This window comes from Solanum verrucosum, unplaced genomic scaffold, assembly GCF_900185275.1.
Source record: "Solanum verrucosum unplaced genomic scaffold, falcon-dt-bn FXZP01000118.1, whole genome shotgun sequence".
In the NCBI taxonomy this organism is placed as follows: Eukaryota; Viridiplantae; Streptophyta; class Magnoliopsida; order Solanales; family Solanaceae; genus Solanum; species Solanum verrucosum.
This window is the reverse complement of record NW_026020568.1, coordinates 1,062,397-1,089,796: the sequence shown is the minus strand read 5'-3', so window position 1 is coordinate 1,089,796 and position 27,400 is coordinate 1,062,397. Positions and strand designations below refer to the sequence as shown.

General features: G+C 37.3%; 2 protein-coding genes across 3 annotated transcripts in view; one reads left to right on the top strand and one right to left on the bottom strand.

Annotated features, from left to right (window-relative positions):
* The window catches only part of LOC125810577 (protein COP1 SUPPRESSOR 2), a 184,819-nt gene that overhangs the window by 144,515 nt on the left and 12,904 nt on the right, over positions 1–27,400 (top strand). The gene's annotated exons all lie outside the window — the stretch shown is intronic.
* LOC125810571 (protein LNK2) lies at positions 548–25,834 on the bottom strand. 2 transcript variants are annotated; one of them, XM_049490047.1, is made up of 7 exons: positions 25,606–25,834; positions 19,943–20,303; positions 19,678–19,807; positions 18,453–18,759; positions 15,555–16,226; positions 15,324–15,469; positions 548–1,403 (listed from the first exon to the last, which is right to left on the bottom strand). In XM_049490047.1, the coding sequence occupies exons 1-7, from the start codon at positions 25,627–25,629 to the stop codon at positions 1,055–1,057; spliced, it is 1,989 nt and encodes a 662-aa protein (XP_049346004.1). In that variant the 5' UTR covers positions 25,630–25,834; the 3' UTR covers positions 548–1,054. The 2 variants fall into 2 exon arrangements, with proteins under 2 accessions (XP_049346004.1, XP_049346005.1); XM_049490048.1 differs by having other exon boundaries at positions 15,555–16,208.

Below are 27,400 nucleotides of genomic sequence, written 5' to 3'. Positions count from 1 at the left end.
ACTTTAATTGTAATGATTTTGGGTTCACCAACGCTCCATTTTAATCTATATGATCTTGTTATACTATATTGGACTGTCACTTTAAATTCATTGTACTGTATTAATGATCTTTTACTTTTGGTTTAACTATTCTATATTCAAAACCCACAGACTCGACTAATTAATTCAGATCCATAGAATAATTAGGGTCCACGATCCTTTTGTTGTGACTAGAAGAGGAGTCACAACCCAAAAATATAATATAAATTTAACCTCAAACTTAATCCTGAGATGTCCCACCATCCACGTTGCCCACGGTAAAAATGGATATGTTATGCACGTCTGTATCCAAACCCAACACTCAATGACTCTAGTTTTATAAATAGCGCACAATTTCAACATAATCAATTATTGTCTGTTAAGAGTTATGTTGCAGAAAACTTACATTGTTCTGCTCCACCTTTGAAGTGAATTTTGCATCTGCACGTTAGTGAGGCCTAAAGTACTCGAACTCAAAGAGTGATGGGACACCCTTCAAAAAGACATAAATTCATCAAGTTCATCCACATTTCCCCAACAACCTTACCAATGTGTATCTATTATCATATAGAACAGTACAAGTTGGAGTTCTGAATTGAAAATCTCAAAGAACAGACATAGGGCACACATGGAGCATGGTCAAATTACAATATTGCAACTTTTCGTTGAATTGTTGAAGTATGTATGTTCATTATCTTAGAACCTTCAGTACAACAAAAAACAATAGCAATAGCATACACGTGCTGACATCATTTACCTACAGAAGTTTGTTGTAGTTAATTTTCTTACAGAAGGTAAGAGAAAAACATACCACACCAGCATAAAAGAGGTTTCTTCTTCCAGGGTACAACAGAGACTCCTAAATTCAAATCTTGTAGCTCATGGAGTCATGGTTGCTCAATGTCCAGTTGACTGACAATGAAAGAGAGGAGCCTCATTAGCAGTGAATTTGTTTAGTCATGAATTAAGTGTGATAAACATATATGATAAATGGAAGAAGAAGTTACCCTTACATATATCTGACGATAGGATTGTTTCACGATGCGGCTTCAACCCCAATAACACTACCATCTGCTCCTTCATTGTTTGATGCATTCTCAGAAGTCTCAGTGCAGGGGCTACTTCTCATTATATCCACTTCATTATATGAGGTAGAAGCTTTTGGTCCCTGGAGAGCTGTGGTTGAATTAGTTTCAGAATTCTGTTGTGAAAATCTGCTTGGGAAGCTTGGTGAACCAATTGCTTCTCTTTCACAATTGAGCATTGAAAACATTGATGACTTGGGAAATTCAGCAAGTTTTGACGGCAACTCGGATGGATTGTAGAAGAGCAGATGAGCTACAGTGCGGTCTATTGGATTCGTCTCTGTCTCTACATGGGGTGGTCTGACAATTCAGGAAAACAGAAAAATGATGAATATGTTCACAAAGACCTGCAGATGACTTCTGTTCCCATAGATGAATATGAAAGAACAAGGAAACTAGTACTGCAATCCCACAGCTATCCACCCTCATAATTTAAAGTAAATTCAAAGCTTATATAAAGATGAGTAATCGAGAGTATGGGACACATTTCAAAGCTGAGATCAGTTCTATAATGCAAGTAGCAATAAGTTGTAGGGAGATCCTCTCTCCTTTCCTCTTTCTTCTGACCATGGAGACCCTGAATAACATGTAAATTACAGCTCAGAGGAATAGTTGGCTCAAAGGGTTCAAGGTCAACAGCAGGCAAGGTGATTGCATGGAAATTACACATCTATTGTACGCTGATGATGCAATTATCCTATGTGATGTAGATGTGGAACAAATGAAGGTCTTCAGAATTATTGTGACAATCTTTGAAGGGGTTGCAGGATTACATGACATGTTAACTGGAGGAAGAGTTCTATGTTTACGGTTCATGACCCTCAATATTAGGAGGAGAAGTGGGATCTTTGCATACAACTTATCTTGGCATGGTACTTGGAGCAAATAGATAATCCATGACATTTGGAATGGGATTTTAGATAAATGTGAGAAGAAACTTACCAGATGGAAGAGCCAGTATTCTTTCTTTAGGTGGCAGGCTAATTTGCATAAATAATGTCCGAGATGTTCTACCTACCTATGTGATGTCTCTTTCCCCTATTCCCCCTTAAGTTGAAAAGAGAATGGATATGTTGAGAAGCAAATTTTAGTGGCAAGGAAACAAGTAAAAAAGAGGTGTCCATCTTGTCAAATGGAAAACCCTGACATTCAACAAACAGCAAGGGGGGCTTGGTATAAAGAATCTAAGGAAGCAGAATCAAAGTTTGCTCATGAAGTGGCTATGGAGATATTCAAATGAAGACTATTTCTTTTTCATCAAATGAAAACTAATCACTCTGGAAGAAGCTGATTAAAGAGAAGCATGGAGAAGAAGATGCATGGAAAACCAAAACAGTTAACATTGTTTTTTTTTTTTTTGATAAAGGTAATGTTGTATTCATCAGCATTAAGGATATGCTGGAGACCTCCAAAAAATGGTTTCCACCAAGAGAAAAAAACAAAAAGGCTAATAGATTACAAAGTGCCTATAAAATCCAAAATTTGTGCAATATCTTCTATCCCTTCCTCTTTACACCAAAAATAAAAAGTAGTCAAGCAGTTCCATTTGACTTTCTCTATTGAATTAGCTTTGTTATCATAGCATCTGCTATTTCTTTCTTTCCAAATACACCACCAAATGCATGATGGTATTATACTCCACCACTTTTTCTTAGATTTTCTCCCCCCTCTGCTGATCCAGCAACTAAGTAGATCTGCTGTATGCTCAGGCATAATCCATTCAGTATGTGTTAGTCCCAAAAAAAGGTTCCACAATTGTGTTGTCACTTTGCAATGGAGGAACAAATGGTTATTGGTTTCCTCAGTCTCATTACAGAGAGAGCACCAAGAAGCAATATAGAAACCCCTACTTTTTTTTTTTTTGAAATTGGTAACTTTAAAACCCCTACTTTTTAATTTCTCATGAGTGGAGCATGCTCTTCTGACAACCAACCAGGAAAAACACTTTACCTTGGTTGGCACCTTGTTCCTCCAAATCTGCTTCCAAGGGCCAGGTTTACCACCTGGATACTCATTTACCTCTTTAATATATAGCTTGTTAACAGAAAGGCTTCCATCTCTAGAATGTTTTTTTTTTTGAAATTCAATTATAACATATATGTACACACAAAATTGACCTAACATTTTTCTCCTATATACACTATCTTTTCTGGAGGTAAGCTATTCTTCCCAGAGCAACATAGTTGATCAATAGGAATGTTTCAGGGTTCTTCAGTTTTGGAGCCGCACCCGTGTTTCACAACATTGGTGTGGGATCCATACCAGATTTGGTCAACCGAATTGGAAATTGAAGAAATTGGAATAGCTTATTTTTGTAATCAAAACAAAAGCTAAGGAGAAATTGAAGAAATTGGAATAGCATGTACATAGAAATTTCCATATCTGTCCTTTTTCTTTTATCTCCTAATGGGGTTCTCTTCTTGATTAACATTTTTTCCTTGGAATACCTTGTAAGTTTTCCATGTTATGTCTCATAATATAGACATAACTTTTTCTTTTTTTAGAAATTTGAATTATTTTTAGCCAAATCCCCCCACCCGTATCCGTAGGTGGATCTATATCCCCGAATCTTTAAGTTTAGATCATGAAGGATCCGACATCTAGATCCGCACCCTTATCGTACACCCTTACCAGTTTCAAAAGAAAAAAGTTCAATTGTTTCTAAATATGGGAAGGTTTCATTCTTCTTGGGACAAATTAAAAAGGAAAGTGTGTCACGTAAAATGGGACAGAGAGAGTGTTGTTTTAAAACTACTACTTATGAGGAGAGCAAATTCATACAGGAATATGATCTGTGTCACATAAAATAGGACAGAGAGTATTATTTTAAGACTACTACTTATGAGGAGAGAAAATTCACACAGGAATATGAGCCTGTAACCAATGATGAGTCATTCCAGAATACTTGCCAATTGCCATTATAATAGATGGTTGATCCATTCCCAGACAAAGCTCTAACCACATCTAATTCAATCCTGTCAGTTCTATTTCAATTATAGAGTGTCATAATTCATGTCAAGTATTTTCTAGGGATGGAGTGGTTTGATCAAAACATGGAAGCTATTTCTCTTAATGGAAGCATTGTTTTTCTTTGAGAAGGTAACATTTGTGTTTATTGACAAGTCAGTACATGGGTTGCACTGAAACCATATTTACAGCAAAATCAAAAAGACATATAACTGACTCTAATTCTAACAAGATCCTAGGATGTCTATAATTGAGTCGGTGTCCTCTAAGTATATTTGTTTACACCAGAAACAAAAAAGTCTAATGCAATTTAGTTTGATCATCTGTAGATCACAATTTTTGCTCTCAAAACATCTTGAATTCCTTTCCTTCCATATTGTCCACCAGATACAAGCCAGGACAATCCTCCATCTGTCTTTGTCAGCAGCTCCTACTCCTGCTTTCTCCCAACTATATAGCAAATGAATTATTTTGTTAGGCATGACCCAACTAATACCCCCAAGGCTAACAAAAATTCTCCACAACTGAGTAGTTGTCCTGCACTGTAGAAACAGATGGCTAACTGTCTCAACCTGTTCACTACAAAGGAAACATCTGGAACACAAGTCTGGAACACAAGGAGAATTTCCTCTTCTTGAGGTTCTCTTGTGTCAAAACAGCCTCTCTTGCCAATAACCAAGTAAAACAGACAACTTTGAAGGGGATTTTGATCTTCCATATATGCTTCCATGGCCAATGTTGTCTTTGTAGATTTCCTTGGTTCAAAAACTTGTAAGCAGAGTTCACCTTGAAACTACCTTTGCTATCCAACTTCCACCAAAGTCTGTCTTTTTCTTCACTAGTACCTTTAAATTCCTCCAACATTCTGAAGAACTCAATGACTGAATCAATTTCCCAGTCATTGAAGTTCCTCCTGAAATGAATGTTCCAACCTTGTTGTGTCCATGTGTCAGACACACTCACCTCCGGTTGTACTGCCATCACAGCTAAGTCAGGGAACAAATGCTTTAAGCTATCTGATCTCAACCAATTGTCCTTCCAAAAAGAACTCTTGTGCCCATTTCCAACTTTAACATTGGTGTGCTTCTTCATGAAAGGCCAAAGTACTCTAATTGATCTCCACACACTAACCCCATATGGGGTATTGACTTCCTTTGTCATCCACCTATCCTCTTCACCATATTTGATTTTAATAACCTTACTCCAATATGCCTGAGGTTCTTGTGAATATCTCCAAAGCCATTTCAATCTGAGAGCCTTACTCTGTAGCTTGAGATTTCTAATGCCAAGCCCCCCTTGTTTTTTCCCCCAAAGCACTTTGTTCCATTAGACTAGATGAAGGATTATTGAATTAGTTTCCTTATTCCCTTTCCAAAGAAAATCTCTCCTAACCTTGTCCAACCTCTGTATGATACCATCTGGGACTAGGAAGATGGACATCATGTAGGTGGGAAGAGCATCCAACACTGAATTTATAAGGGTAACTCTGCCTCCTAAAGATAAATAATGTGACTTCCATCTGGACAACTTCTTTTCACACTTCTCCATCACAGAGCTCCAAATGTTCATGGAATTTGATTTGGCTCCCAAAGGCATTCCAAGGTAGGAGGTAGGTAAAGCTCCTACTTCCCCTCTTAGAATTCTAGACAACTCCTCTATGTTGGTAACCTCATTTATAGGGAACAACATACTCTTCCTCCAATTTATATGCAACCCAGAGACACCTTCAAATAGCACCAAGATTGACCTCAAGATCAGCAATTACCCTTCCTCAGCATCACAAAAGATTAAAGTATCATCTGCATATTGAAGGTGTGTGACTGCCAAGTTTGGTACAGAATTAGAATTTGTTGCCACCTCAAATCCTCTTAGATAGTTAGTGTTCCTTGCTACCTTTATCATATTATTTAAACCCTTCATGGCTATAACAAACAGGAAAGGGGACAAAGGATCTCCCTGCCTCAGACCTCTTTGAACTGGGAAAAAAATTTCTGGTGCTCCATTAATCAGAACAGAGAATTTGACAGTTGAAATGCAGAATCTCACCCGTTTGATCCATTTCCTCCCAAATCCCATACAAGTAAGTATTTTCAGAAGGTATTCCCAATTAACATGATCATAAGCCTTCTCAATATCCAATTTACATAGTATTCCTGCCTTCCCCTGTGATATTCTAGAATCCACCACTTCATTAGCTATCAGGATGGCATCCATTATTTGCCTGTTTTTGATGAAAGCCATCTGTTGAGTATCAACCAACTTGTCTACCACTCTCTTCAATCTTTCTGTAAGTACCTTTTATAGCAACTTGTAGATACTACCTATGAGGCTAATAGGCCTAAAGTCTCTCAATTCCTTAGCTCCGGTGTGCTTTGGAATTAATGCAACATAGGTAGCATTAAAACTTTTCTCAAAAACACCACTTGCATGAAAATTTCTGAAAGTACCCATGATGTCCTCTTTCAGCACCTCCCAACATTTAATATAAAATCCCATTGTGAAGCCATCTGGACCAGGTGCTTTGTCCATGCCACACATCTTCAGACAAGAAAAAACCTCTTGTTCCTCAAATGTACCTTGTAAAGCTTCCTTCTCTGCTTCAGAGATAGTAGGACAGTTTATCAGGTTGCTTATGGGTCTTCTACCGACAGTCTATGTATACAACTTCTCATAGAAACCAATGATTTCCCCTTTGATCCTCTCTGGATCCATTATGGTTGTGCCCTGAACCACTAATTGATCAATGTGGTTGCTTCTCCTATGTGCATTGGCCAGCTTGTGAAAATAGCTGGTGTTTCGGTCCCCCTCTTTTAACCAGAGTGCTCTAGATCTCTGCCTCCAAGCTATTTCTTCATTTTTGAGATGTTCTTCATACTCCATCAGAAGAGATGCCTTCAAGGTAGTTTCCTCTTCTGTCAACACTCTATTTTCTTGGATAGCCTCTAACCTGACCAACTCACTTAGAATTTGAGTCTTTTGAGTTCCCAGATTGCCCATGTTGGTCCTGCTCCACTCTTTAAGTTTCCCTTTTAAAGCTTTCAGTTTGCATGCCAAGATGTGATCAGGATTTCCTGTGAATTCAAAAGACTCCCACCACCCTTTAATTCTATCCACAAAACCATCAGTGTTTAGCCACCAATTATCAAATTTGAAATAAGACTTATTCTGCTCCCACTCTCCACATTGCAGGGCCACAGGGCTGTGATCAGATACCAACCTATGCAATAGGGTCTGGTTTATTTTAGTGAAGCTGTCATCCCATTCTTTGGAAAATAAGAATCTATCAATTCTGGATGCTGCATTGTTACCATCTCCTTTGAACCATGTATACTTCCCCCCTTCTAATTGGGGGTCTATCAACTCCATATCTTCAATGAAATCAGAGAACTCCACCATGGTTGTTGATCTTCTTCTACAGTTCCTTTTTTCTGAAGGAAAACGTGTGACATTGAAGTCACCACAGACGATCCAAGGTCCCTCAAAAAGACTCCTGACAGCTCCTACTTCACCCCATACATGTTCTCTTTCTATTATGCAATTTGGAGCATATACTCCTGTTATATTACACTTAAGTCTTGTAAAAGTGCCTCAAATTTACATACATGTTCCTACTTCTAACACTTCCCCTCTCCAAGACCTACTATCCCATATCAGAAGCGTTGTCTGAGACCTGTTAAATGAAATAGGAATTCTTGGCTGCAAGCATGCTAGAACTTTAATGTATTCAACCACCAATCTAGGGTCTACAGGGAAGACAAGGGGTTTAATCAAAACGCTGGTTGGGAAACTAGTTTATCCTTCCCCTACTAGGTCACATTTTAGTTTTTCAGTCAATATGGCAAGTTAATGTATGATGATAACATTTTATAGAATCTTGAAGATTTTAAAGAGGGCATTTGAAAGTATGTACTTCAAGGAGAATTCAAGAAGAAACTCAAAATTTCACCAACGCTGATCAAACTGCTTTAATAGAAGACCAAAGATCAACTTCATATTATAATACCTACATTTGAGAAGATTTGGTTACTTGAAAAAGTAAGAAACAACTGGTCTATCAAGAGGTAAGGCATAAATGAACTCAGAACCATGGCACAAGGCAATTGTAAAGAAACATCGCCTGAAACTGGAAAGAGAACAAAAGTTTACCTAAGCCTCTAAGTTAAGAAATCTGTAAAGGCGTACTATGATAACCGATCACCATAAACAGCAAAGAAGAGATCAAGTATGTCACTACGCTCAAGAGCAGAGCACGCATTTTTTTTACTGGAAATGAGTTACAGCTCAATGACTTTATGTAAGCTATGCAGTTAAGGAGATGAAATATAGTTTAAAGATTTTAGGCAATACAATCCTGATTATTCATTTCTTTAGTTGACAATTTGCCATTACTCCAATAGAGAGTTTTGTGGCACCTTGACTCAACTTTTTTATTAGCAATTACAAGTTATTTCACCCACTCAAACTGTTTTGATTTGCAGATATGACTCTGTTTCACCACACATCATGAAATAGTATCAAACAAGTTGGGACGGAAGGAATAGTTGTTGTTCTTGTACATAAAATGTGTTATTAATAAATTTAATATAATATAATATAATATGAGATGAGTACCACACAAGCAAGTTAGATCAACACATTGCAATTATCCATCTCCCTTAGTATTATGAGAAGAAAAAAAGAAGAGATACTCCACCTTTTAGCATTCTGGATCCCTACTATGTATTAAAATTAGAGTACCCTTTCTTCCACTCCTCAGCTCTATAGGGGTTTTAAACCTAGAGCGTAATTTGAAGCACATGCTTTAATTTTTTTTTTGTTTTTTTGAACTTGGTAACTTTGTATTATATCACAAAACAGTACATGGGTCGTACTGTAACCTTATATACAAGTGTACTCCTAATTTCACTTCTCTACGTCTAAATTTAGTCTAACACATCAATAATAGAGACAGTGTCATTAGAGTATAATTGATTACACCAAAAGACTAAAAGTAAAATGCAGTTTAGTTTAACTTTCTGCACATTGTTCTCTATGCTCTCAAAACATCTTGAATTCCTTTCTTTCCAAACAGCACACCAGATAGCCCCGGGGATAATTCTCCATCTACCTCTGTCCTTAGCATGTACACATGCTTCCTCCCAGCATAGTAATGCCTCAGCCACCTTCCTGGGCATTGTCCAGGAGATGCCTTTGAGGCTTAGGAATATTCTCCACAGATGATGGGTGTACTTGCAATGTAAAAATAGATGGTTAACAGTCTCAGATGTTTCACCACATAGGAAGCACCTGGAACACAAGGTTTTTCCCCTCTTCATAACATTGTCCTGTGTAAGGACTGCTTCTTTAGCCATTGACAAGACAAAAAAGGAGACTTTGTGAGGGATTCTGCTCTTCCATATTTGCTTCCAAGGCCAACTTGAGCACTGTTGATCTGATCCATCAACTTGTAGGATTTGTTGACTTTGAACACTCCCTTGTCATCTCTTGTCCACCACAATTTATCCTCACTTGGCTGTAGTCCAGTGAAAGTGTTCACAGTGTTTAAAAATTCAGCAACTCTCACTATTTCCCAATCATTAAGGTTTCTTCTGAAAATGAAATTCCATCATTGTGGTGACCAAAGATCTGCTATAGTGCTTTGTTGAAACATGATTAGGTTGTAGATGTCTGGAAAGATATCTTCCATGTTGCCTTTCTCATGCCAAATGTCCTTAAAAAATCTGGTCTTATTCCCATCCATTACTTTTGCCTTTGAGTTACTTTTAACTTCATTCCACAAGCTTCTGATGGACCTCCAGAGGCTAACACCATAAGGAGTGGTTACTTCTTTAGTTATCTAGTTGTCCTCTTTTTCATATTTAGCTCCAATTACTTCCCTCCATAGCATCTGGTTGTTGTTTGCATACTTCCACAACCACTTCATACTAAGAGCCTTGCTTTGCAATTTCAAATTCTTTATTCCTAGACCTCCATTTTCCTTGCTTGTCATGACTTCTTCCCATTTAACCAAATGAAAACTTTTCTTTTCTTTGTTGCCTTGCCACAAAAAATTCCTCCTGATACGATCCAACCTCTTAATGACCCCTGGCGGGATAGGAAACAAGGACATCATATAGGTTGGCAAAGCATCAAGTACTGAGTTAATAAGGCTCAGTCTACCCCCCTTTGATAAGTACTGAGACTTCCACTTGGCCAATTTCTTCTCACACTTCTCAATCACACTATTCCATATGTCTATGGACTTGGATTTGGCCCCCAAAGGCATTCCCAAGTATATAGTAGGCAGAACTCCTATTTCACCACCCAGAATTGATGCTAAACAACTCATGTTATTTACTTGATTTATAGGATACATCATACTCTTCCTCCAATTGATATGCAAACCAGAAATACCTTCAAATAAGACCAGAATCACCCTTAGATACTTCAGTTGTTCTTCCTTAGCATCGCAGAAAATCAATGTATCATCTGCATATTGCAAGTGTGTGACTTCTAGTCTCTCAGTACCTTCTCTGGCCACATCAAAACCCCTTATCCAGCCTCTCAAGTTAGCAGCTTTTATCATGTTGTTTAAACCCTCCATAGTGATCAGGAATAAAAAAGGTGACAAGGGATCCCCTTGTCTGAGACCCCTTTGGGTTTGAAAGAAACCTGCAGGGTTACCATTGATGAGTACTGAGAATCTTACAGTTGATATGCAAAACTTTATCCAGTTCAACCATTTCTGCCCAAAACCTATCAGGTTCAACATCTTCATTAAGTATTTCCAGCTAACATGGTCATAAGCTTTCTCTATATCCAACTTACAAAGGACACCTGGCTTGTTTTGGTTATTTCTGGAGTCAACTGCTTCATTTGCAATCAAAACTGCATCCATTATCTGTCTCCCTTTAACAAAAGCCATTTGTTGTGAGTCTACCAACTTGTCCACCACCTTTTTCAGCCTCTCAGTAAGAACTTTGGAGATAAGTTTGTAGATGCTACCAATTAGACTAATTGGCCTGAAGTCCCGCAACTCCTTGGCACCTTTCTTTTTGGGTATAAGAGCTATAAAAGTTGCATTGAAACTCTTCTCAAAAACTTCATGTTCATAGAAGTTTTGAAAGGTGTCCACGATGTCTTGCTTTACCACATCCCAACATTTAATAAAAAACCCCATAGTAAAACCATCTGGACCTGCTGCTTTGTCAACAGCACATAACTTCAGACATCTCAACACTTCACTTTCCTCAAAGTTGCTTTGTAGAGCTTGATTATCTTCTTCTGTTAGGACAGGACATTGCACATTTATGTACTCAGGTCTCCACTGAGATGATTCCTTATACAACCTTTTATAATATTCAACAATTTCCCCTTTAATTCTGCTTGGCTCTTGATTCAGTTCTCCATGTATCATAAGCTGATCAATGTTGTTGTATCTCCTATGTGCATTTGCTATCTTGTGAAAGAATTTAGTATTCTTATCACCTTCCTTCAGCATATAGAGCCCTTGATTTTTGTCTCCAGGAGATCTCCTCCTTTTTTATCAACTCTTCATATTTCAACATCAATTCAGATTTTTTGGCAGACTCCTCATTAGTAAGGATTCTGTCTTCCCTCTCAGCTTCTAGATCAGCCAACTGTTCAAGCAATCTCTTCCTCTGTATACCCAAATTTCCTTCTTCCCCATTCCTCCATTCTTTAAGTTTAGTCTTCAGAGCTTTTAGTTTGCTAGCCAATCTATAATCAGGTTTCCCTGTGAAGTTGAAAGAAGACCACCATTCTCTGACTCTGTCAATGAAGCCCTCAGATTCTAACCACCAATTTTCAAATTTGAAGTAACTTTTGTTCCTTTACCAAGACCCCCCTAGTAAGGCTATAGGAATATGATCTGAAATCAACCTTTGAAGTGGAATCTGTTTCAAATTTTGGAACTTGTCATCCCATTCCTCTGAAATTAGGATCCTGTCAACCCTGGAGGCTGCTTCCTGTTGGTCCCCTTTGAACCAAGTATATGTGACATCCTCAAGTTGCAAGTCAACTAGTTTCATGTCTTCAATAAAATCAGAGAATTCCTTCATACCCCTTGTTCTTACTGTACAATTCTTCTTCTCAGATATGTATCTTGTTACATTAAAATCACCACAAATAGCCCATGGTCCTTCCATTAGTCCTCTGACTACACTCACCTCTTCCCACACTATTCTTCTTTCCTTGTAACAGTTTGGGGCATACACTCCTGTGATGTGGCATTTAAAATCATGGAGTTGAGATTCAAATTTACATGTGATGGAGTATGCCCCTATTTCTAAGATTTCCCCCTTCCAGGCTCTCTCATCCCACATCATCAAGATCCCCCCCTCTTGTCCCACTGGATTCCAGATATGCTTGTTTGATCCACCTTCCTCCCCAGACCTGCTTGGCTAAATCTACGACATTGCCTTCCATTTTTGTTTCTTTAAGGCATATGATGTCTGCCTTCCACCCCCATATCATGCTATTTACTAGCCTCCTCTTCTCTAAATTATTAAGTCCCCTAACATTCCAAGATACTAGTTTAAAATTCATCAAGTACTAGCACTTGCACTCCTCCCCTTTCCTCTGCTCCCTGTACTTTTAAATTTGACATCAAAACATACCAAGTTTTTTAATTCTTGTACACCTTTAGTCTTAGTTTTTTTAATTTCACTGCACAGTTCCAGTTTTCTTGTTTGTCTGCAACTGTCTATTTGCATCAGAAGTTCTGTGGCTTCCTCTTCATGACCTTGGAAATCAATCCCAAAAATTTTCCCCAATTTAATGAGATTTTGCTGCACCCAATTGGATGCTTCTTTTTCCTTGCCCTGAGTTATGAGTTGTTGTTGCACCATTAAAGGCTCTACATCATCAACCTCCCAGTTGACTAACTCTGTTTCAGAATTTCGAGTAGTAACCCCATTGTTGATTCGATCATCCCCACCCACGTCAAAATTCCTTTCCAGTTGACTATCAGCCTCCTCTCCCACTATCTGCGACTCCTTTTCCCCCATTAACTCAATTGATTTCTCCGCTACCGTCGCGTGCGAACTTCTCTTCTCGGGTAAGTTAGAATTGTCGTTCATGGCCACTTGAGTTGTTATGTCTTCGATAAAGTCAAAGGTGCTCTGGACTACCGTTATGTCCTCTTGAAAATTATTAGCAATTACCAGGCCTGCCACATCTGGGCCTTCAAACTGTAACTTGGAATTAGGCCCAACTTGGTGATCCACCTCCAGAGTCTCATTTAAAAGACTCACATGCCCCTCACATGCTTTAGATTTAACTTTCTCTGACGTTGTCACGTGCTGAGAGAGTAGCAAATCCCTAGTATGATGGGATCTCCTTGCATCATCACCTACGACCTCCTCTAAAATCCCTTGGGTAGACTTCTGAACTGGATAATAGGTTTCATCTTCCCCCTAATCATTTTCCGGCAATGATTCAAATCTTGGCAAGCATTCCGGCGAGATTGGAAGGTGAAATTTAGTGCCGTTGCGCGACACCTCCACCTCTCTTGGGATACTGCTACCGTCGTTAGCTACCAGGATCCTAGCCCACTTCATATGATTTTTTAGCTCTGTTTCCTCTTCTGTAGCCAACCAGCCTCCACAGATTTCTCCTATCTCTTGGAAAACCTTCTTTAACCAAAGATGTAGGGGGATTCCCACAACCCTAATCCATGTTTCTTTAACAAGTGCATATTTAGGAGTACAACCTGTTGTTGGTTTCCACCATTCCAGATTAAAATTACAAAACTTCCAACGCCACTGCTCATTAATGGTTTGTTCTGCCATGTTTCTGTTTGGGAACTCAAACAAAAACTTCTCATCATTCAGTTCGTAAATGTTGATTCCAAAGGCTTTCTTCCAATTAGTTGATGACCATCTTCTTATGTCTGCTAAAGTTGTCCTCTCCTTGGGCTTCTCACTGCAATACCCAACTAAGCATCTAGATAACAAATCACCCTCCTGGGTACTTATTTTGTCTAGAACTTCCACCTTACCCATAATGCTTTTGACCTCTGCACTGCGTAGGTTCCTGGATTGCCATTTACTATCTCGTATAGCATTAGCATATGGATAATCAGCAACCACCCTTGTACTGGGTATTTTCTCCTTTCCCTTCTTGCATTTAATGAATCTGTCAATCTTCAATGCAACAACCAACCACCCCGCATTCAATGCCAACTCAGGAATAATTAGGCCTGACCTTCCCCCTCTATATATTGTTATGATGCTTATGAACCTCCCATGTATATTATGTTTTCTCGTGCAAAAATGCACTGCCTCTTTCTCAGCTAATTTCCACCTCCTTGTCTCCTTCTTTTTCTCTTTGGATGCTTCTCTTAGACAGAGACAGATCCATTCCAACACCTTTCTACTCATGGACGATCTGTGCATCATCCTTCTGCTTCTCTCTACCCATTCGTACCATTCAGCTTTCTCAGTTTCCCATCTGATGATATCAAAAGACTTGAAACCAGCATTGAAATAGATTCGATTTTCCTCCATCCTACTAGTGGGTGATTTATCAATAGAAAGGAACAAATGAAGAAAAAAATATTTAAAAATAGATATAATTCCAGAACGTTAACTATAATTGACAGAAGCAATTATATGGACAAAAGAATTGAAAAAACTATGATTATTGTTTAGTGCCCCCCTCTTCAAGAAACAGCCCATGGGTGATGAGATGCACGCATAAGCAGCTTGGTGCTTGCAGTGATGTGCTGGATATGCGAGGCAAAGCCTCAGCTGATTTTGCACCTACATTCCGGGCTTAAGTGCGCCTAAAACGAGCCTTTGACAACAGTGAGATCTCTTTCTCTTACCCCCTTCCCCCCTCAGACTTTGATAAATTCAATACAAATTTGGGAATTAACACTATTGGTGTAGAAGTCAAAAAATCCTCTAGTAAAAGTGATACTGTATATGATATTACTGTAATCCAAGGAAGATTTGGCTTTTAACATACCATTATTACATATACTCCTTTTAACAGACATATCTATGCACTCCTTTCCCGATGCAAGAAGCATGAAGGCTTGACAGTAAGAGAAAAAACCCAATCTAATGGCATGGAACATATATGATTTCAATAGATATTTTTGTGACACATGTCATATTATGAATGTTTTTTACATGCAGTCTCTTCTTTTTCAAAAAGAGAGTTACTGGAATGGGATCTGCCAGATTGCTTCCAGTGAACAAGAACCATATTTCAGTGTTGAGATAGTGTCAGTACTTAGGGACAAACCTGTTATCGGTGTTTATCTCTTCCTTGCTGATTTCTCTTCCACCCTTCTTAGTGCCGCAACTATCATTGCCACATTGCCGCTGTGTAGCACTTTGAGCCAGTCGGAACAAACTATCTCTGATACAAAGTCTTATTTTGAGGTCCAACTGAAAGGAACCATTCATTTGGTCATTAAGTTTCTGTGAAGAAATAATACCATGAGACTTATTTGGTGGAAGTACGAGGACAAACCTTTGAGATAACATCCTGAAGAAGATACAGTGCCGTGTCTTCCACTGAATAACTTTCAACTGCCAAACAAACTGTGTTGGAGTCACCCTGTTCTAAAGGTGAATTCGGGTCCAGAGAAGGGATGCAGCTCAAATTCTCTTCAACAGATCCTCCTTCCTTTGCAGGTTGATAGCTAAACTGCTGCTGCTGTTTCTGAATGGCAAGCATTGCTCTCAATTGCTGTCGCCTTCTTAGTTTTTCAATTTTTTCTTGAGGAGTCATCATCAAAGATTTTGATGAAGCATCTTGAGACTTGTTGAAATGATTTGAATTGCCTGGAGAAGCTTCACAACTTGAAAGGACGTGTTGATGGCTTGCTTGTCCAGAATGGAACTGTGACCAGACAGGCATGGGAGAACAGTAATTACCCGTATCCCCATAGATAGAAGAAGCAAAAAGAGGACCTGGAAAATGTTTGTGCTGCAAACATTCTGGTCCTTGAAGCTGACTTTGTTGACTGGGCTCTGAAGCAGGACAAGGTTGATTTGTTGCAGATGGCATGCCAAACTTGTTCAGGTGAGGAGACAAGGATCCACATAATTCATGCAACTGAGCAAATTCACTTTCTTGTTCTAATTTAAGTCGACCTTGCAATATTCTTTCCTGGTTATTTCCCTGTACACATGAAAACAACTAGAGCAACACTTTTGACGTTCAAAATTAAATGAAACAATAATTATATGAAACCCACTCAAATAGAATCTCAAATTTATTTTCACGTGCAAATGCAGAGAGAGGTAATTTTCTTTGTTCACCTTTCCCTTTTCCTTGAGGGATGACAATCCATGTTGGCATAAGTAGAGTTATGCCCAATTACTTCATAGTTTTACAAAGTGAAGCCAATGTGAATGATTAAAATTATGTCAAAGATTACTTCCACAATTTCACCTAGGCAAAATAAGTTTCCAGTAGATTGTCCTATAGATTTAAGTTATGTCAAAGATTCATCAGCAGCACACTGTTTCATTGTAGAAAAAGTAAACAGAACTATTAATTTTTATTTTTATTTTATAACCGAGAAATCCGTCTGTGACCCGCCCTTTGGACCAATCACAGCCTTCTAAACTCGGTGGATAATGGACCCGCCCCTCTACCCTTCTCTACTTAAATACCGGGCTTCGCTTTGCATGGTGTGGGGCTTGAACCTGCGACCTAAGCCACAAATCCTCCACCTTTTGCCACTTGAGCTAGGCCTTGGGGGCAACAGAACTATTAATTTTTCAAGGTAAATAATTTTATTAATAATAGAAAAATCTCCCATGGACAAGATGTATACCAAAATGTAGAAAACCTATAACGTAATATGATTCTCAACGAACACCACCTAATCTTCTATACGCACTGGAAGTCTGGAACCTCATGAATTCACCAAAAAGAAATTAGGAATGAGAGGCCATTCCTTAAATGTACATTGTCTTACTCAATTTCATCAAAAGCTCTCATATTCCTTTCTTTCCACAAGATCCACATGAGTGCTAGTGTGGAAACCTCTCAATCCCTTTGACCTCTCTTCCTTCTTTTAAATTTTCAGCTGGATGGTGTCTTCTTCATCGTATCCGCCTCACCCAGTGCATCCCGAACCATTTCAAAATCACACAGACCCACTTGACAATGTAAGAGGAGGTGGTCCACATATTCACCTGAACATTTGAACATGACGCACCACTAGAAGCAATCTGATTTACTTCTAAAATTCAAAATGCTCATTACCTCAGGAAAGAGAGTTGAAGAAAAGCTTCTAAATCCGTTTGTAAATTAAGAAAACAGTTAATGAGTCTGGTATGTTGCACCACTAGTACTAAGTGGGTCCTGTGGAAGGAAAGAATAGGAGCACTTTGATGGGATAGAGAACTGCTATGTACACTTTGTGGAATAACCTCTCATTTCTAGATTTGTTTTTGGTGCACCAATGAGGTTCAGTATATATAGATGATTGGGTATCATTCGTAAAGAATCATATTATGTTGTAGATTCTCTACTTTTTCATATACTTCTTGTACATGGGAGAGAGTTTCCACAACAACTATTACGCCTCAATCCCAAACAAGTTGGACTCAATTATATGGATCCTCATTGACCATGTCTCTCAGAAAGACTATTACTAACATTGTTTACTTTATAAAAGAATAGTGTTTCTAGAGCCATTTGAAAATACCACCTACATAAATAGAAAAACGAAAAAAAGGAGGAAGTAAAAATCAACTGCATTGGGAAGCTTCCATTTTTCCTGAAAGCCTGAGTTTAAGTACAATCGCGTCTTTGACATTCTAGGTCCCCTATGAATTCACTTTTCCACTTATATTATAAATTTACAAAGTTGAACACATGTTATAGTATAATTTTACAAAGTTGGACACGTGTTATATGTTAATTAACAAAAGATCAATGAATAATATACCAAATTATTTATTGAAGTAACCAAATTTTCTACAGTTTTCTGGTAAACAAAGGAAGGAAAAAGAAAACGGCAGGTGAGAGAGAGGGCTATGTACAGTATTGTCTTTAAATATATGCGGTCATAATCATCAAAAAGTAGATAACTGTCTTTTCTTCCCACAAGATGTCTTAATTGCTCTTTTGCAGAAATATAAGGTTTGAATCACCGAGCAATTTTATGTATGAAATTCTTTATCTTCATTCTTTACTTCATAACTTCTCTTACTAAAAGCTATTTACAAATCTGAAGAAACTAACAAGATGAGTTCACCAGCTATATGAAGTAGCTTTGCCAAGCTACAATATGTATCCTTTTTTTGCTTAAAACAATATAAATACCCGAAGCTTGAAATGGAATAAAACTATTTACATACTGAAGAAAAATACAATTGTTATGAGATAGTTAAGATCCAGTATCATTACCTTTTCCTTCGGTAAAAGCATACTTTTGCCTCCAGCATGCTCCCTAGCATCAGTGCACAGATGCACATTAGATGTGATACCATTAACATTCTCTTCATCACCAGTGAAGGACTTCTCCTGGTCTAGCCTGTATTCTGCTTTAACTTTTAATCTTTTGGATGGGATTCTCAGAGATCCTAGCGCCAAACTCGGAGAGTCAATAGACAGGGGAACAGACTTATCTTGGCTGCTTGTAACATCTTTATAAGATGACCATAGATCGAGAGTGTTAGGAAGGCTTGTATCTCCAAACAGTGGGTCGTTGTTGCTGCAAAATGTCACATTTGAGGATTTTGAGCCAGATGAATACAATCAGGGATCACCTAAATTACATCAATATATATATATATATATATATATATATATATATACACACATTTATGAAATTACTGTATACAGCATAACAGACAATATTTTAAGATATATTCCTATCTAGAATACTTTGCTTTGTTACTGTATACAGTATAACACACAATAGTTGAGATATATTCCTATCTAGCACACACAAAGTACAGCTAATGCAAAAAAGAATTGGAGACCATAGAAGTGGGTAAAATCATATAGGAGCGATAGGAAGGGGAAAAGGAGACAATAATAGGTTTTTTCCCCAATTGTGCAAAGAAAAGGAGAAATGGAAGCCTATCTTGGGTAGGACAAGGTTTAGTCAAATAAGGGCGAAACTAGAGCAAGATGAACGAAGCTATGGAGGGGAGCAGGGGGGGGGGGATGGGATGTGGTGAAGAGAGAAATTATGGAAACAATGGCATCATTCAGGAGTCAAGGTAGTTTAAAAAGAGCATTAGTGCAACCTTCATTGCGCTCATTCCTAAATGAGACAACAACAACATACCACGGGTGGACTCCAAGGAGGGTATAGTATACACAGACCTTACTGTCTCGTGGAGATAGAGTGGTTGTTTCTGATAGATCCCCGACTCAAGTAAAGCATTTTAAATCAGTTGAAAGAGGAAATATGGAAATGAAGGAGACACAAAAACCTATACAGAAGCTATAAGCCTAGTAGAGTGCATTTACAATTTTAGTACTCTCAAACAGATTGATCAAAGGAAATGACGGGATGCCAAAACAACTGTGTTTCAAAGTGTGAACTCAAATACAAACCTATATATTTCAACAATACACAAGCCAAGAATGAACAGAGAGAGAAAACTGATGTCTACATTACCTAAATATCTTATCAAGGTCATCGAAACTTCCAATGTTAGCCCATCCATAATCAATAAAATCACTTTGCTCCAGTTCCTCATTCTGATGGTGAAAAACTCGAGAATCATCACCAAGCCGATTTCTTTCATCTGATCACAAAGATAAACAATTGAATCCAACTTGTACCTTTTGTTTATTTTTTTTATTAACAAAAAGTGCAATTTTTAACTATGACTGCAGGTTATTTATTTCATGTAAAAGGCTGGAAACATTAGCATTAGCACCTCTAAGACATTCATATTTTGGAACTTCTGTCAGATTATTAAATGCTTCAGCACCCGAGGAATCTTGATTACTCTTCGTAGCATTGGTCAATGACAGATCAGTGCCCAATTCAATCCTGCATCCAGCTTTCATAGTAGGTCCATCAGTGTCATGTTTGGAACTGCCATCTAGTTTAATATTACTCAGATCCATTTTAGTTGTAGGTTTCTTCTGATCAGTAGGCTTGATGTTAGAAGCTTCCACATCCCATTTCTTCTTAATGTTATCTCCATAAGCTGGAGCTTTCCCTTCACTTCCATCAGGATGTGGCACTATGTGGTCATCGCTCTCACCAGTCTCGGCCCATATTATATCATTTAGCTGATTCAAGAAAGAAATATGTCAGAAGTAAATGCAAGTATAATTAACTTGAAAGTAAAATTTACAGCACCTTAAGTCATAGAGAAATGAATATTAGCAGACACACTTATATATGTAGGTGAGTGATGCAGAAGAGGAGAGGAAAAACACTGCAGTAGTCAGCATAACACCATTTTCGTGATCTCACCTGCTACTTGTCCTTTCAAGTTTCAATCAGTGATGTGAAGCAAATACTATCTTAATCATCAAGGCAAGGCAAGGCAAGGCAAGGCAAGGGTGAGAATAATGTGATTATAATTCACAAAGATACCAATTTTATCATCCAGTCAAATCTTAGAATCTGGAGAAGGCATACTACCAAAACAGAAAGCAAGTCAGCAATGGTGGATCTAAACTTACAAAATTTGCCACATGCATTAAGCAAAGTGAGTGCTTGTTTTCTGATATTGGACTTAAAAGAAGGGTTTCTACCAAGGACTGATATCATATATTATAACCCAACTATTGGTGGAACAGGAAAGCGGTAGATAGAAAGTGCACAGTCCATTGTGTTGTAATTGATTTTGATGAAACAATGCAAGTGTTCATGTTCTCATGAGCAGGAAATAACAGGAGCAGTTATCGGGTTTCTGTGAACTGTTATATAGAGAGGCGGCAATTTGGAGACCCAAGCTAGAGGTGAGGGGTCTTCAATCAAATAGGACAAGAATATTGGTAGTGGTTGCAGAGGGAGGAGGCACAGAGTTGTGGGGAAGACACGGTTCCTGGTAGGGGTGTGCATTCGGTTATTCGGTTTGGATTTTTTGGTTTTTGGTTTTGAAAAAGTGTAACCCAATCCGAACCAAAATAAATATGGTTTGGTTTGGTTTTTCTCTTTCCGGTTTTTTTTTTTTCAGTTTGGTTATTCGGTTATACCAATAATTAGAAACATAATCAAAGTTATATTCGGTTAATTTGGTAATGTCAATATATATATATATATATATATGAGAAGTAATAATATTAAATCTCTTAAATATACTTTCTAATAATCACAAGTAAAACGTAAAACACAATACTTAAAAGTATATCAATTATAGATGTCCAAACATAAAATATAACAAAAACATAATGAAAGACAATAACTAAAAAGTGATAAAACTGGTTTATAAATATAATTCGGTTTTTTTGGTTTTTTGGTTTTATTTTTCTAAATCCGAAACCAAACCAAAAAACCAAACAAAGTAAATTATAAATCCAAAACCCAAACAAAAAGACAATCCAAATTAGAATTCGGTTCCATTTGGTTTGGTTTTTCGGTTAAATCCAAATAGTGCACAACCCTAGTTCCTGGACCGAACAGCTTCTCCTCGGGTTCTTAACACTGTGTATGTGTGTGGTGGTGGAGGGGGGGAGTGAGAATGAAAGATTTATAAATGCACTAAGCCAGTGCGAGAAAAACATAACAACAGTTTGTGCAGATCCCTGATTTTATCTGAAATTGCATCAACATCATGTACAATAACCAGGTTGCACCAAAGAGCTAGCAAAATAAGACAGTTTTGTTTTGGACTACGTAAATTTCTCCTATGGCCTTAAAAAATTCTGTCATTTCTTTCAAGCCAAACAGTCCACCGAATGGCTTGAGGGATGGTTTTTTTTTTTTAAAACTGGTAACATGTATATATTTATAGATATATATGAATTAGATCTGCACCATGACAGTGCTATCTACAATTACAAAAACCCAACCATGCTTAGGACTACAGCTTCACAAGGAACCTATCATATCAACTAGTGGTTCAGTCTCCTCCACATAGTTTTCTTTACATCAAAAAAGGAACAAAAGAATACAATTCATCTTGATTTTCTGCACAGGATTGCTTTTGTCTTCAAAAATTTTGTAGTTCCTCTCATTCTAAATTGTCCACCATATACAAGCTGGGACAAGTTCCCACGACTTCTTTTGTCTCACTGCACCGCCATTATAGTTCCAACACTTCAATAATTCACAACTTGTTGCTGGCATAGACCATCTTAGTCCTACCAAGTTCAAAAAAAGTTGCCACAATTGTCCAGTTATGGCTTGAGGGATGGTATTCTAAGTCTTTTGTGATTTCTTGTGCATCCGTTCTTTGTTCCAACATATAGCTCGCTAGTGGATATTGACATAGACCAGGATATGCGTAAGATTGACAAAAACTATGCTCCACAGCTGAGTAGTAACTCTACAATGCAAAAAGAGGTGGCCCACATTTTCAGAGTGCTCTTCACACATGGGGCACCTACTACGAAGCTGAATTTTCCCTTTTGAAGGTTGGAATGAGTGAGACAAGCCTCTCTAGCCACAATACAAGAGAAGCATGAGACCTTTAAAGGTGCCTTGCTAAGTCAAATTTTTTCCAAGGCCAAAAAACCTTCTTGTTACTTGATTCCAGCTTCCTTTAGCAGCTTCTGACCGTAAAGAGACCTTTGGGCTGCCCCTTCCATCTAGTAGAATCAGCTTTGTTACAGTCCAAAGTTCTGTTGCTTAGCATCTGAAGCAAAAGATATACTCGTTCTACTTCCCAATCATTTACATTCCTTCTATAAAAGATATTCCACCATTGTGTTGAATAAAATTCTGCAATTACTGCATTGTGCTGAGCTGATATTCTAAAGATATCCAAGAACTGCTCTTTAACAGGAGTGTGGCCCAACCATGAATCTTCCCAAAACTATATTTTCCTTCCATTACCAATAATGTAGCCCATATTTGCCTCAAAGTTATTCCAGCAACCTCTAATATGCATCCAGACTCCCGTGTCATGAGGTGTTGTGGCAACGTAACACAGGAGTGCACCACTGATTCTCCACAGCGAAGTTTTCAACCAAGGTTCTCCTCCATAGTGCTTTACCTACCTTATTGAATCTCCAATGCCATTTCAATAATAAACTTTCATTGTGACGCCTCAAGTTCTTGATTCCCAAACCCCCTATTCTTTTATCTTTAATAACTATATTCCATTTTGCAAGTGCGAAGGAGTGACCTTGTTTGTCACCATTCCAGATTAAGTCTCCTTAATTTGTCCATACGCTTTAGAGGACGGTGCCAGGAAAAGCGACAGGCTTAGGTAGGCAATGCACTAATAACACCGTTGATCATAGTGATTCTACCACCAAGAGAGAGGTATTGTAGTTTCCAATTCGTCAACTTTTTCTCCATCTTTTCAAGAACCTCGTTCCAGATTGATAATGATTTGTATTTCTCCTCCAATGATAAGTCCAGGTACTTTGTGGGAAGTGGACCAATGTTGCTTGAGCTGCACTGTATTTCAACTTGCTGAGCTCCTCCATGACAAGGATGAAAAGAAAGGTGATAGAAAATAGCTTTTAAGCTTTTGGAGTGTTTGGGTAAATTAAAAAAGTGCTTATAAGCATTTGGTTTAAAGCTAAAATGAGAAAAATAAGCCCAAAAAAAAGCCAATCCAAATAGGATTTTAGTATATTCCTGTGCACCCACAGTGAATCTTCTGTTTCTGCCCTTTGATCCACCACTGTCTGGGGGATCTTTCACATGGAACAAGGGTAACAACCAAGGCATTGCCTCAAGAATTGACAGGTTCTTTTTCTCCACTGATTGGGATGAATATTTCAGGAAGATCAAACAATCTCTGGTGACCAGAATCACATCAGACCACTGTCTTATTCAGATTACTTGTGGTGATTGGGAACAAAGGAAATCATACTTCAATATTGCTAATTGGGGGTTGGCGGTAGATGGTTAAAACATGGTGGGTCATTCCAGCGTCATCCAGACTTTATTTTAGCAACAAAGCTAAGACTTTGAAAGCTAAATTAATGGAGTGGAATGCTACCAATTATGGCAATTTGGCAAGGAGAAGAACAGAGTTTTTGAATTAATTAACAACTCTTGATGTTTAGCAGGATTAAAACAAACCTACTGATGATGAATTGCTACACAAAGACAACATAGCAATGAACTTTGAGGAAATTACTAAATATGAAGAATCATCATGGAGGCAAAAATCAAGACTTCTCTTTCTTTTTTGAGAAAGAAAAATCAAGTATTTTACGGCTAAAGCAAGGTGATAAGAGCATCTATTTCTTCCACCGGATGGCCAATGCACACAAGAGATTTAAAACTCTGCACCGTGAGTTAGAGTTTTTCCGTATTTTAACTAGGGGCACTTTTGTCCAAATATTACTCCCCCTTAAAAAGTGGCTACTTTCCAATTACATTTGAAATGGTGACTAAACTTTGATTCCATCTAACTTTCTTATATTTTCCACTCAAACTAACTTAGTTTTCCAAGAAATCTCACCTACTGGGTTAGTCCAGAAACATCAAACAAGCTCTTTTTAAGCGCTACGATTTCACCTAAGTGTATAGATGTTGAACAGCTAAAATCAGCTTATTACTTGGCATTCTCAATTTAAAATACACATATCTAACAGAATTACAGAAGTAGGAAAGAACGAAAATCCAGGACATTGTTATCCAAAAAAAAAAAAATTAAAAAACTTGGTTGTGATAAAATAAATACTTCCTCTGTCCATTTCATGTGGCATCATTTTCTTTTTAGTCTGTCCAAAAAAAAAAAGAAGTTACTTTACAATATTTAGAAACAATTTAACTTTAAAATTTCTCTTTTACTCCCATGGCCTAGCTCGAGTGGCAAAAGGAGGAGGATTTGTGGCTTAGGTCAAAGGTTCATGCCCCACACCATGCAAAGCAAAGCCCGGTATTTAAGTGGAGAAGGGTAGAGAGGCGGGCCCATTATCCACCGAGTTTAAAAGGCTGTGATTGGTCCAAAGGGCGGGTCAAAGACGGATTTCTCGGTTATCAAAAAAAAAAAGATTCACAACCACACCTATATCTAACAATTATTTTAGACCATAAGTTTCAATTCTTGTTTCTTAAAGATCGTACCAAGTCAAATGGTGTCACCTAAAATGGATCGAGGGAGTAGTTGAATGAGGATCCAATGCAAGCCTGGTAATTTGACTTTAAAATTTCTCTTTTATCCTTAGTAAAAAATGATTTACAACCATACCTATATCTAACAATTATCTTAGATCAAGTTTCATTTATTTTTTCTTAAATATAGTATCAAGTCAAATGGTGTAACATAAAATGAAACAGGGAGTAGTTGAATAAGGATCCAATGCAAGCCTACTGGTAATAGTTTCGAGCAAAAGAGAAATACATAATTCCATGAAAGACGTCAAAGGGACAGGGGAGCAATGAGCACTACATTCAGTATTTTCTTCTCCTAAAACCAAATTAAAGTTTAATTTCAAGGAAGGAAACTTAACGCACCTCTTCGTCGTTCCAATTAAACATATCTGTACAACTGACAATGTCTAACTACTCCGAAGAACTCCAAATTTAGCCCAAACATGGCAGATTTTTCTTCACTGGATCAGGTTATACATTTCAACCAAAAAAAAAACAGAGGACTTCGCCGGAGATTCACAGAGGAGATTCGCCGGAGATTCGAAGAAGAAATCTATATATTCACAGAAGACCTATGCCGGAGATTCACAAAGTAATTTAGGCTTTTTGGGGGTACAAGACGAGAGAGTGGTTTTGTGTGCGGAGGAAGTTTGTGGTTTGTGTTTCATGAGTAAGGGTGCGCGTGGGACCCAAGTCCACTTGCGGAGAGTGGGTTAATTTGTGTGGACGCAAATTTATACACGTGTAAATAAACGTATCTAAAGTTGTGGCTACTGATTTCGGATCTAATGCTGAATTTCTACTGGTTCACTGAACTTCCATAAATTTATAGGGTTGGTCCTTTGTATTTCTTCTATTTTACATTTTTGGCCACAATTACAGGTGTTTAATCAAAATTAAAAAAAATGCATTCAAATCGAAAAACTAAATCAAATCGAATCCACAAAAAGATAGATATAAGATCAACAAATGAAGCCTATATAATAATACTAGATGCAGAAGTCTGTGCTAATGCACACCCAATATATGTTACTTTTTCTTTTAATTTATGTGACTTGAAAAGTCCATTCCAATGCAAAAAAATATTCACGATGTTCAGTAGTTTTTCGACTTGCATTATCAGGAATGAGTCGTTTTGTTGCTGATTTTTAATATGACTTTTAGTTATTCAAAGTTGCTACACTTATTGTAATTGTTAATACTATTGTTATTTATATACATTTATGCAATTTTCAAATACGTAAAAGACTAAAAAATAAGACAGACAAATTTAAATAAGTAAACCACACAAAAATTACAAAACTACCCTTGAAGTGCCAAAGCAAGCATGTTGATTTGTTGCCGCATGTTTTAACACTAAAAAGTGCCTTCGTAGTTCGTAATGACAAGGAAACATGACAATGAACCAGAGAGGTGAAGCACCTCAATAGCTCAACTGTCTCTTCTAATATAAAAATATAATAAATATAATAATAAATAATACTAATAATAAAATAATAAGAGAGAAGGTATTTATTTTCATACTAGACACCTCAGTCCGTGCTAGAACGGGCCCAAATTTTAATACATTTGTTCGTTATATAGTCTGAGCGCTGATAATTTATTTTAGAAAAAGAGTTTCAAGAATACGAAACTTTCTTAAAAATAAATTATAGACATTTATATGGTTATAAATTATTTTATTAAATGTGAAATAAGTATTTTAAAATTAAGTTTATTACTAAAAATAAAAATGTGTCATATTTTTAATACCGATTAAAAAAAAGTGAATCATAAATTGGGACAAGGGAGTATTTCAGTATGTTTTGTAATTTATGCTCACTTGTCAATTTTATATGTTGTTCAACTGAAAAGAAAATAAATTTACTAAAATACAATGTTAATCAATTAAGATGAGAAACTAATTTGATATGTCATTTTCATTTGGACAACATTAAAAAAATATGAAATTCCCTATTATCCAATTGTATTTGAATGTTTGTGATAAATTAATAATTATAATCACGAAATATTTACAAAAAGATATGAAGATATGTGATTTATTAATTCAGCATCTTAAAATATTATGATATCTAGTTTATGAATTACCAATTTGCTCATTTGGTAATGTTAAAGAGTTGATTTTTTTTTTTATGATTTTCACAAATCATGAAAATTT

Bases quoted from the DNA above. Each gene is read 5' to 3' on its own strand.
- LOC125810571 (XM_049490047.1), bottom strand. From the start codon at position 25,629: ATGTTTAATTGGAACGACGAAGAG. The intron at 18,760-19,677 runs GTAATGTAGACA...GACATTTTGCAG, and splicing joins GACCTTGATAAGATATTTAG to CAACAACGACCCACTGTTTG. The intron at 16,227-18,452 runs GTAATGATACTG...GTGTTGCTCTAG, and splicing joins TGCTTTTACCGAAGGAAAAG to TTGTTTTCATGTGTACAGGG.